This window comes from Dioscorea cayenensis, chromosome 16 (genome assembly GCF_009730915.1).
Source record: "Dioscorea cayenensis subsp. rotundata cultivar TDr96_F1 chromosome 16, TDr96_F1_v2_PseudoChromosome.rev07_lg8_w22 25.fasta, whole genome shotgun sequence".
In the NCBI taxonomy this organism is placed as follows: domain Eukaryota; kingdom Viridiplantae; phylum Streptophyta; class Magnoliopsida; order Dioscoreales; family Dioscoreaceae; genus Dioscorea; species Dioscorea cayenensis.
This window is the reverse complement of record NC_052486.1, coordinates 5,881,692-5,894,301: the sequence shown is the minus strand read 5'-3', so window position 1 is coordinate 5,894,301 and position 12,610 is coordinate 5,881,692. Positions and strand designations below refer to the sequence as shown.

The 12,610-nt window shown below is 32.0% G+C and overlaps 2 protein-coding genes across 2 annotated transcripts; both read right to left on the bottom strand.

The window, feature by feature from the left end:
- Positions 1–2,569: 2,569 nt before the first annotated feature.
- LOC120278461 lies at positions 2,570–4,002 on the bottom strand. Its single transcript, XM_039285255.1, has 5 exons — positions 3,931–4,002; positions 3,720–3,846; positions 2,944–3,237; positions 2,743–2,847; positions 2,570–2,623 (listed from the first exon to the last, which is right to left on the bottom strand). Exons 1-5 carry the CDS (start codon positions 3,993–3,995, stop codon positions 2,570–2,572), a joined length of 645 nt encoding a protein of 214 aa, XP_039141189.1. The 5' UTR covers positions 3,996–4,002.
- Positions 4,003–7,002: 3,000 nt separating this feature from the next.
- LOC120278460 lies at positions 7,003–10,852 on the bottom strand. Its single transcript, XM_039285254.1, has 4 exons — positions 9,448–10,852; positions 9,096–9,181; positions 8,312–8,384; positions 7,003–8,005 (listed from the first exon to the last, which is right to left on the bottom strand). Exon 4 carries the CDS (start codon positions 7,990–7,992, stop codon positions 7,003–7,005), a length of 990 nt encoding a protein of 329 aa, XP_039141188.1. The 5' UTR covers positions 7,993–8,005; positions 8,312–8,384; positions 9,096–9,181; positions 9,448–10,852.
- Between the last annotated feature and the right edge of the window lie 1,758 nt (positions 10,853–12,610).

The following is a 12,610-nucleotide window of genomic DNA, read 5'->3' as shown; positions in this document are numbered from 1 at the left end:
TTTAACTCATTTCTTTTGTTATAATTGCTCTTCAAATTATCCTTAACTTAGACCGGGTATTTTTTTGTAAATTTCAAAACCCAGAATGTTCATGATGCAATTTGATTGATTGATTGATTTATTTATTTATTTCAGAATATTGATAAAGAATATTTGTTATTTATGAAAGAAAACATTCTTGTGCATGATGACGTAATGAAATAGAATGAATGAGAAATTTTGGACATTGGGAATGACCCAATAATATATTTTATCCAAAAAGTACAACCAATTTCCAGCTATAAACAAACAAAAGGACATGCTTCCTTGCGGAGGTGCTCCTCTTTCTTTTCAAAGTCTCATTTAACATTAACTTTATATAAAAAAAAAATTAGAAGTTGAAGTGCTTTCAGTATCACGTCATGATAGTACATGAAAAATTAATTAATAAATAAAAATAAAATTTAAGATGGAGGAAAGTAACAGTCGGTAGAAAATTTTTTTGAAGGCGGACATATCACATTGAATATGTGCATAACTACATAAATATACTGAGATGATACTTTTAGAAAAAAAAAAAGAAGAAGACATAAATATAAGATTATTAACTCAACATATTTTTATTATTTTTATTTTAAATTTACATGTGAAACAGTCAATTTAGAATTTTTATGGCTTAAATCTCATCTCTTGCTAATAAAATTTTATAATTTTTTTTTTTGTAAATGTGATAAGATCATGTTATATAAGACAACATACTAAAGTGCCAAGAATTAATTATCTAGGCTAGGTGCTCTCATTTGATGACTTGGGGTTTATGTTGCAAATTCATATATCACAACTAACAACTTGTTACCACCAATGTGCCTAGGAGACTTAAACTTAGAAATCTTAAATCCCAATACCACGTTATCATAATGGGACCAATATTATTGATCAATGACCTGTTTAGTTTTTTTTAAATTTTCTTAATAATAACAATTATATTATTAAAGAATCAAGATATGAACATAAAGATCAAGCGTAATTTTACTACTATCACACCTTCTATTAACTCGTATATGATACTAGAATGAAAATAATTTTTATATTACAAACATATCTTTAAGAAAAAAAAATATGATAAACATATCTCTAAGAAAAATAATATTTGAAATCGCTCAAGTATAATGAAAAAAAATGCTCATTGCCAATTTTTTAAAAAAATTGATAAACATATCTCTAAGAAAAAAAAATCATGTACATGCATTTAACGATATTATCCAATTTCTGTGATACATTTTCTGTTTATCTTTAAAAAAAATTAATTTTAATATTAAAAAATTAATGAATGAATTAAAGTGCAGAAATCCAAATTGTGTCTCAGATATTAAAGCAAAGTTACGGGGCTTTTATGGAAATGTCTCTTATAGATTCTCGAGAATAGCAACCAAGGGCCAAACGTACGCGCGGCGGCATCACACGCTGCTTCTCGTGACTTCCAATAAACAAATTACTGAAAAATTACAGATATAGAAACCATTAATTACGCCGTTATCATTCCATTAATTACTACAAGAAAATTACTGTTTAGAAACAGTATTTTCCGTTTCTAATCCGTTGCTAATTCACTTTAGCAACAGATTAGAAACGGAATTTATCTGTTTCGAATACCCTTGTTTCTAATTTAAATAGAAACGGAAAAATATTCCGTTTCTAAATTTAGAAACGGATTAGAAACGGAAAGCATTATATTTCTAATTTTTGAAAAATTAAAACGGAATAAGATGTGTTGCTAATCCGTTCTAAGTTACAAAAATAGAAACGGATTCCAAACGGAATATTTTCTGTTTTATTTTTGTTCCCCTATTAGAAACAATAGCTTTTTTGTTCCTAATCCGTTCCTAAAGTTTTTTTAAAATTAAAAAACAATATTCAAACAAATAAATCCGTTTCTAATCCGTTTCTAACATTTAAGTCAATAAAATAAAATAAAAATTATATCCCTAATTTTTTATAAAAACCTGGTACATAAATTTTTAACCTAGAACACCAACAAATAAGATAAACTCGTCAATTCATACAAAAAGAAATATTTAAGTATATATGTTCAACACAAAATAATAAGTATACGACAAATACAACTATAAGTCAACATCATGATCGATCAATAGCTGGGTTGTGAGTCCTGTGTGGTAAATCATGATCGAAGAATCCTCCTCTCAAAACTCATCATCATGTCCTCCATTTGACGCATCATCTCCGCACGATATTGGTCCCTCTCCTCTTTCATTTCAAGCAAACTTTGTTGAAGCTTCTTGTTATTATCTTGTACTTGCTGCCGCTCTGTGAAGCCTCTCCTCACGATCTTGGACTTGATCAAGTGTCCATTGAAGCCTCTCCTCACGATCTTGGACTTGACTAAGAGTTTGACGCGAAATCTCTAACCCTCGGCATGTAGTGCCTCGGATGATGAACCCGTGGACAAACTCGAAGATGAATGTGGATAAAAGATACACGCTGGGACCCTATTCCATAAACCCGACTTTTTCTTTCCTCCCCCAATGACCTCATAGTACAAAAGTCTGTTTCATCCACAATAGGAAGCTCGTCAAGCCCTTCTTGCGTTTGAGATGCTTGCTCCACAAGCTCCGAGATAGCGATCCTACATCAATTAACTCAACTCATTAAAATATTATTCTTAAACCAACCAAATATAAACTTACAATAACATTGTAAAGAAAGTCTATAATTAAAAACCGCACAAAAAATTGTTCCGCTTACCTTAACAGATTGAGCACGTGTATCAACAAGCATGGAGGTACCCTTCTTTGTATGAGTTACTTCAAAAAGCTCAAAAGGGCGAGGATCACGTCCAAGCCTCGATCGCTAGAATAATACAACAAATTGAATTTTGTTACAATTAGCACTAACCAAATTCTTTATAATTTAAAAGCACATTTATATAAATATTAAACAAATTACCAATCTATCCGCATGGGAAGCATGAGAAATGGAACCTCCTGTGTGTCGGGATATACCAGATCCAGGTCCTGCAATCTCAGTGAGTCGGTTTGCGGTAGCTTTCTCACACCGAGTTTTAAATTCCGGGGAATTCCATGCCTCGGTCCATGTCTTCCATGCAGAGTCAGACACATGCATTGATTTTTCTTTCCCTTTTCTCAAACTACACATCAATGCTCTATACCGTTCCGCAGCTTTACGTTGCCATGCCATCTTAATAGCAGATAACATTGATTCATCCCACACAAAGAATTTCTGTAGTTTAACATAAACAAACATACATATTATATATAATTATCGATTTAAAAATACTAACCAATGTTTTATATTAAACTACTAATGTTTTGCTAATTATAATTATAGTAAAATACTAACAACAAGATCTTAATTATGGAAAACGACACTATATAATTAATAATTTAATAAAATTTACTTCCACAAGCAACATCAATTACGTGCTTTGCCAACATCCAAACAATCATGATAATGATTTTCAAATTCACTAACAATTACCAATTTAAGTACTAAGTAAGCAATAATATTTGAATGATGTATATGACATAATACTCATGCACAAATAATCTCTAGGTTTGTGAGGATAAATTAACGTTACAATTTATTTATCCTCACAAACAACATCAATTATTTATTTTTACCAACATGTTAAGGATTTACAAATTCAATAAATATTACAAATATAAGCAAACAAATTCATTTTAAATATTATATAAATCTACCTGAAATTCATTCCAATAGAAGTCTTTTGTCTCCTTAGAGACATTCTTCCAACTGTATCCATTCTCATCCATTCTTTCCTTAAAGATGAATGTAATTTTTCGAGCACAGACATCTGATGGATGCAACCTACAAATATACAAAGATAATGAATAAATTAAATACCTCATCATTACCAATTGTACATAAAAATATAGCAATTTTAATACTTACATTCCATTCACTAGCTTTATGCGTGGTCTTCTTAACTCATCAATAGTAAGGGGCAAGCAATCCATGGATGATGTCGGGTTATCTATAGCATGCATAGTAGGCTCGCCATTAGGGGTAACCCCTCCACTAGCACAAGGAGTAGAAGCGTAAGATGATGATGATCCGCGACAAGCATAAGCAATGATGGAGGTAATTGCCGTGACAATACATTCGGTGCGTAGTAACTTGAGCTGGAGCATCACGTGCTATCGAATGTAAACTATCGGATGAACCTTTGTAACTTGAACCTCCTTTACAACCCTTCCCTCTCATTTTGCTTGAATAAGTACTGTTATATAAGAAAATATACAAATACATATCAAAAGGAACTAAAAAGCAACTTATGCTATTATTATCATTATTCGTTTCATATTATTCGTTTCATTACTTTTAGGAGTTTTATAAAATATATTACCTTAATTTATTCACTACCACTTTCAATTTCATCAAACTCATCATCTTCATCATTGCTTTCGGATTCAAATATAGGATCATCTTCAACCTCAACGTCTTCATCATCAATTTCAATCAATTCTCCACTTGCATCATTTAGAGATTGTTCTTCATCATCAACATTGATTTGTATAGATGAAACTTCCATTTCATCTTGCTGAAAAGGTTCTTCACATGTTGTCGATGTCTTCAGTTGAACTTGTTTAGGAAGCTCTACAACATATCTAGCTTTTACTTTGAACACTGCCCACCAGTCGGCCTTGTCACATTTTAAACTAGGATATGTTGCATAATTAACTTGAATTGCTTGGGAGGCAAGAACAAATGGTTCATATTTGTTGAAGAACCGCTTATGATTGACATCCACGAGTTTATATTGTTGATGACATTTTGTACCCACTTTCGGTGTTGGATCAAACCAATCACATTTAAACAAGATTGTTCGCTTAATTGGTAATCCCGGGTACTCCAAGCATAAAACCTCAACTAATTGGCCATAGTAGTCATTTTCATCTGTAGTATAATTCGTGCCTTTTACACATACACCACTATTTATTGTTGCAGTATTTGAGCAATGAGTTTTTGTGTGAAATTTGTAGCCATTTACAATGCACCCATTATAAGACTTATAGCTCCTTAATGGACCTTTTGATAAGTCCTTCAAGAATTGGTTGGAAATGCTTTTGCAAGGATCATGAGAAAACTGGTGAAACCATGCTGCAAACTCATGTTCTATTTCTTCATCAACATGTCTATCATCAATGTGCTGATTCTCCGCAATTAACTCATCAACAAAGATCCTGATACATTGAAATAGAACCTTATATTAGTATATAGGCGAGGTGAAGTATGTAATCTTCTTAATATAGTCATACTTGGTGAATGGTTGCACTTCGGACAATTTAATAAGATGTACATTTGTCTTTGCAGTATATTCATCTTCATTAAGATATTTAATTTTTTTCCTTTTTCCCAATGTTCTACCGGACGTATGAAAAATTGATAAGTTGCCAAAATGTTCTTCTGCATCTTCTCCACCATCATCATTACGGGGTATCTTTCGATGTCTTGTCCTTACATGTGGTTCAAAATAATGTGCATAAAAATGATGTTGCTTCCTCAACTAAATAGGCATTGCATATGGAGCCTTCAACTCTTGCTTTTATTTCTCACATTCTTTTTCGGTTTTTTGAGATATCTACAAATTTATATGTATATTTAATGAGTCAATTGATATGATTCAAGTAGAAAGTGTACAACAACAATTTAAAGGTTTTTACCTCTCAAATGGATACATCCATCGATCATCGTCATGGACCCGCAATCCATGCTTCATAAGCCAAATGCACCGGAAGATGCTCCATTGAATCAAAAAGCTTGGGGAAATATACGCCTAATTTTGCAAATAATTAGAGGAATTTCTTCATTAAGCCTTAACATGTTTTCTTCTTGGAGTACAGATCAGTGAGCTCTCTAAAAAAATTACTCATTTTACGTTAATGCACGCCAAACATTTGATGGAAGCAATTCCCGAAATGCTATTGGGAGTAATCTACGCATAATGACATGATGATCATGGCTTTTTCATACCAAAAAGCTTTAGCTTTCGCATATCAACACATCGGCCTATATTTGACACATATCCATCCGGAAATTTAAGATTACGAAGCCATTCACAAAGCACAATTTTTGATTGCCTATCAAGCGTGTAGCATGCTTTCGGATATTTTCCGGTAGCATCATCTTTTTCTAAGGCATGTCAGCAACAGAATTCCTTCAAATCTTCCCTAGATTTAGTATTATCTTTACTCCTCCCTTCCACATTCATAACAGTGTTGAATATATTATCAAACACATTTTTTTCAATGTGCATAACATCAAGATTGTGTCGAATGAGATTTGTCTGCCAATAAGGTAACTCCCAAAAAATGCTCCGTTTTTCTCCAACCACTGATCCTAGCAATGCGGCTATTAATCTCACGTGCACCCGGAATCTACAACACTCCTCGAGCCCAAATCTTTCTATTTCTTTCAAGATCTCATCACCGGATGGAATAGTTGGAGCTGTCTTTATACTCGTTTCTATTTTTTTCCGGAAAGTCGTTTTTGTTTTTTTCCGAGCGGATGATTATGAGGTAAGAACTTACGGTGATTATCAAACCAAGATTGTTTCCCACCTTTTGTTAGAGTGAATGCATCTGAATCTTGTTTGCAATATGGACAAGCAGTCCTACCCTGCAGTGCTCCACCCGGACAACATTGAATATCTTTGGAAAATCACTTATGGTCCACATAAGAGCATAGACGCATCTCGAAAATTATTTTTTTCTTTTGATACATCATAAGTCTCAACACCAACTTCCCACAAATGCTTCAATTCTACAATTAGGGGTTGCAAATACACATCTAACATATCCTTCGGATTTCTAGGGCCAGGAACTATTATAGTCAAAAACATATACTCTTCTTTCATACATATAGAAGGGGGTAAATTGTATGGAGTGAGTATTACTGGCCAAGAAGAATATTGTTGACTGACGCCCAAAAAGGTTGAAATCCATCGAGTACACAATCCCAATCTTACATTTTCGATTTTTCTAATGCAAATGAAAGATGGGTACTATTGAAATGCTTCCACGCAGGGCTATCAGAACAATGACGCATAACCCCTTCTTCTGGCTCATGTTCTGCATGCCATCTCATTTCTTTTGCTATCACATTTGATGCATACAATCTTTGTAGCCTTGGGGTTAAAGGAAAGTAGTACATCTTCTTGTATGGGATATTTTTTTTATTTTTAGATGAACCAACTCTTCGCTGCTTATATCTAGGAAAGTCACAAAGTTTGCAACTCATTAATTCACTGTCTTCTCCCCAGTATATCATGCACCCATTAGGACAACAATGAATCTTCTCAACTGGTAGGCCCAATCCTTGAACTAACTTCTTTGTGTTGTAGAAGTTATCTGGCATTACATTATCAGTCGGTAATAATTCTTTCAAAAACTGGCAAAAGTCATCAAAGCATCTCTCTGTCAAATGATGTTCTGCTTTTATGTTTAACATTCTTGCAACAGCCGATAATTGTGAATGATTTTCACAACCTAGCCACGCCTCCTGATTAGCAGCTATTAGCATTTCAAACAATTTTTGAGCCACTGCATTTGGAGGTTCCTCTGTGTTAGTACGAGAGAAATCAGGACCTGCAACGTCCATGACCATTTGTTGGCATAGATTTTGCGATAGTGGTTCAACACCCAAAACTGATTCATTTCCCACGTCTTGTCCATGAGTACTACTATCAGATATAGAAGGTTCTCCATGGAGAACCCACAAATAGTAGTACGGTACAAATCCATACTTCATAAGATGATATCTAACGGTGTCTTCCATGTGAAAAGCTCGATTTTGGCACTTGCGATGATTACATGGGCACTTAATTTTGATACCATCCATACATTCTGGATGCATTTTTGCGAAATCGATGAACTCATTTATTCCTTGCAAGAAATTGGGATTCAAAAGTCCATCCTTAAGCCTAGCATACATCCAACTCCTATTTGCAGACATGTTACTAATAGTTCTGTGTCAAAAATGTAAAATCAGTCAACACACTCATTATATCATTAGCCCTTAAATTCATTAACTAAAAAATAAACAAAAAATGAGAATAAAATGGCCATATAAAAGCTAAGTTGTTAGCTAATATCAACTAAACATGTACAATTTACCCATTAGAATAACTATTTCAAACATCAATAATTTGTCAATTTATATAGCTCACTTGTGCAATAATTTGTTAACAAGATCCTTTTAAGAAATACATCATGCAATTTAGCAATTAAGAAAGCAAAAAACAAATATGATTTTCACAGGAAAGAGGTGATACCTTCTCTTTACCAACAAACAATTGAGAACTCAACTACTTTCGCCCCATCAAATCGCACGAAATGCAAATAAAACTGCAGCACAAAGGAAATGGTTAGAATTTCATGCACAGTGAAAACAAGGCAAAATAGATTGAACAATGCTCAATTCCAACATGAACTGGCGATGAAGTTAGACCTAAACAATGCTCTTTAGGCCTGGCCCGAAATGGCAAACCTTCTGGATATTGACTAAGATTTAATAGTCCAAATTTATAAAATAAAAAAAATAATAAAATGTAAACTATAAAAAATAAAGTCCTAAGCTGAATATTGGTGTCACAAACCACACTAAACAAATAAACAAACAAGTAAACCAAACCCAAATCACAAGTAAGATATTGCAAAATTTTTTTATGAAGTTATAGGTGCAATAAAAAAATAGATATATAACTGTAACTAGTTTAATCTTGGTTTGTGTATTCTATAGATATGGCATTGACATTTCATACAAGATTGGGGGACTAAAATATGAATAACATATAAACCAAGCAATTTTTTAAATTAAGGATGTCATGAAACCTGACGAGGAATAAAATGTTTGTGTAATATTTGTTCCCTAACACGTGGCATGTGCAACATTAGAAAAAAAAACAGTTTGATGACATGGAGGTTAATGATGTGGCATAATGCCACATCATAATTACCATTTTTCCATGTGGATATCATGTTTGATTAACTAAGCTTGTAATTGACCACTAGTATAAATTTTATAGGCCAAAATACCAAAAATACAAACACAATTACCGCAACAGGCGAGTGGCAGTGCGATTAACCCATGCATAATATCAAACTTTTGACTCTCTTCCGTCAAGGATTTGCTATGCGGATGACTTGTTCCCATTGTCAAATAATAATAATAATAATAATAAACAAACTAAACAAAAAAAAATCTATCAAAGAAAATAATTAAAGTTTGTAAAATGAGTTCAAATTTTATTACAATCCAAGGTTTATGGTACAATGAAGCCAATTGTTCACAAATGAAAAACCATCTTTATAATATATATATATAAATAAGTGCAACTCTGTAAACTAAATCAACGAATGAAAAAATAAATAATTATTAAAAAAAAGAAAAGAAAATAAGAAAACATACCAGTGTGGCGAAGGTAGAAGGGCAACCAATAGAGGAAGGTGAACGCCACAAGTAATGAACTTTCTACTCACACCACCAATCAAATAAGTCCCTTATAGATAAAGGTGAATACATCTTTTGATTAACCTAGTATTGACAAGATGCTCAAGCTAATGTAAACTTGCATTTCCCAACACGTAAATTGCTATGTTTATCTACTCCCCACAAATCAAACATGCACTCTTAGTTAAATATAAGTCTCTTGATTCTATGTATCAACAAGATACTCAATCTAATCCACACTAGTATCTGTCTAAGCATAGATCGTTCCGTAGTTCTATTTATAGGCCGCACAAACACACCCTGATAGCTAAGTTTAATGTTTAACAATATAGACAAGATAACAAAAAATTACATTGCACTAGCAAAGGTGACACCAAGATGAATCAGCTGAGCACTATTAAGAGATGGGGGCACGGTTAAAAAGTTCTGAGAATAATTCTCCACTGCAGGACCAGCAGAGCCATTCAAATCCATGGAGATGGAGATGGTGCTGGAGAAGCACGCTTTGTCTTTCAAAAAATGAACTGCAGAAAGGCTTTTTCAAGCTAGTGCAGTGCTTTATAACTAGCAAGGTTTCTTTCTGGTGGGTGTGCAGTGAATTCAATCACTGTTACTCCCATTACAATGAAATGATGACAATGAAATGAAAATAAAGTATACACTTAACGTTGACATTAATTAAAACAAGAGAAGTAGACACGTGAAATGTGAAAGAAGGAATGAACCAGAGTCACATGCATAACTGCAATTGAACCAATATCCTTAAAATTAAAATTTATTTATGTTTTTGGATTAGCCCATGTATTCCATAATAATTTGTAATCTTTGGATTAGACATAGTGTTACTATTTAAATATCTTTAGATTATTTATTATTATTATTTTTAGTAAAATAAATCAACCATAATTTATTAAAGGCAAATACATATCTTTGAGATTTTTTTGTTGACAAGTACAGTGCCATCTATAATATCCCAAAGCAATCTCTATTTTTATGTAGTCTTGAGATCTTCATTTATCTGTATCTAGGTTTATTCTTGATATAGATGGTAGTCATTTGTCTATCTTCAAAATGAATTGCGGACTTTGGTCCTATTACCAACCCCAATATTTATTTCTAATATACATCATCTTATATACTAACAAATGTCTAAATATTCAAGTGCCTGCTAATCGTGTATTTTTATTTTCCTGTTCTTCAACTATTGGTATGCTTTGTTTTGTAACATCTAGCTTTGAATTAAAAATAAACCAGCTGACAGATTGATCAACTAAATTGAATAAATTACCATGTTGTGAAGAACTCATTGAACTCATATCAGAACTTACACAAACACTATAAACTATAAAGACCTGTTTTACAATTATGAAACAGTAAAAAAAAAAAAACCTTTAGGACAATTACAGTCAAAATCTTTCAACAAAAGAAACTTTTCAAGCAATGATAATCCAATATCCCACTCAAAGTGCATACCTTTGGAGCATTTTGAAGTGAAAGCAGGACTCATGTTTGGGTATATCCTGTGAAGAAGCAAGCATACAATAACAATTTATTCAGATTCAATGAAACTACATGAGAAACATAACAGAACAATGATCACATTTATTATGAAAAATAAACCCTAATAAATTAGAGTGCAAAACAAACTTATCATCTAAATTTACACCAAGGTCTAGTGTGGATCAAAAACAATAAATTCAGGAACTAATCAAACACTGTGAATACTGTGAGATTTTGGTCAAAATGCAAAGCATTTAGATTTGAGGATCGATGATGATAAGAGATCACTGAAATACAAATCAGAATGCGTATATCTCGTGGGAGGTTGGATAAGGGTTACCTTTAACAGTCAACGAAGCAGAGGTAGTCGGCGAGAGCCAACGGTCCGGCGCCGGCGGCGAGCAATGGAGGGTGAAGAGGCGGCGGCGGCCGGGATATTGAATGTAGGGATTGGCGAGCGTGAGGGGAAAGAGGTTGTAAAGGTGGAGCTAGGGTAAAATTTTAAAAACGCCCCTGTGAATTTTGATTATTTCAAAATAGGTCTAATTTTAATATATTAAATTAGGATTCATGTATTTAAATAATATATTAATTTTTAAATCCGTTTGTAGTCCCTTTCTATTAGAAACGGATTAGAAACGGATATTTTTTAAATATTTAATTATATTTAAATAATATATTAATTTTTAAATCCGTTTCTAGTCCCTTTCTAGTAGAAACGGATTAGAAACGGATATTTTTTAATATTTAATTATATTTAAATAATATATTAATTTTTAAATCCGTTTCTAGTCCCTTTCTATTAGAAACGGATTAGAAACGGATATTTTTTTATTATTTAATGATATTTAAATAATATATTAATTTTTAAATCCGTTTCTAGTCCCTTTCTATTAGAAACGGCTTAGAAACGGATAGTTTTTTAATATTTAATGATATTTAAATAATATATTAATTTTTAAATCCGTTTCTAGTCCCTTTCTATTAGCAACGGATTAGAAACGGATATTTTTTTAATATTTAATGATATTTAAATAATATATTAATTTTTAAATCCGTTTCTAGTCCCTTTCTAATAGAAACGGATTAGAAACGGATATTTTTAATATTTAATTATATTTAAATAATATATTAATTTTTAAATCCGTTTCTAGCCCGTTTCTATTAGAAACGGATTAGAAACGGATATTTTTTAATATTTAATTAAATTTAAATAATATATTAATTTTTAAATCCGTTTCTAGTCCCTTTCTATTAGAAACGGATTAGAAACGGGTATTTTTTAATATTTAATGATATTTAAATAATATATTAATTTTTAAATCCGTTTCTAGTCCCTTTCTATTAGAAACGGATTAGAAACGGATATTTTTTAATATTTAATGATATTTAAATAATATATTAATTTTTAAATCCGTTTCTAGTCCTTTTCTATTAGCAACGGTGTAGAAACGGATATTTTTTAATATTTAATTATATTTAAATAATATATTAATTTTTAAATCCGTTTCTAGTCCCTTTCTAATAGAAACGGATTAGAAACTGATATTTTTTAATATTTAAATAAATCATATTTTTAATTCCCCGTTTGTAAGCCGTTGTTATTAAAATCGTATTTAAA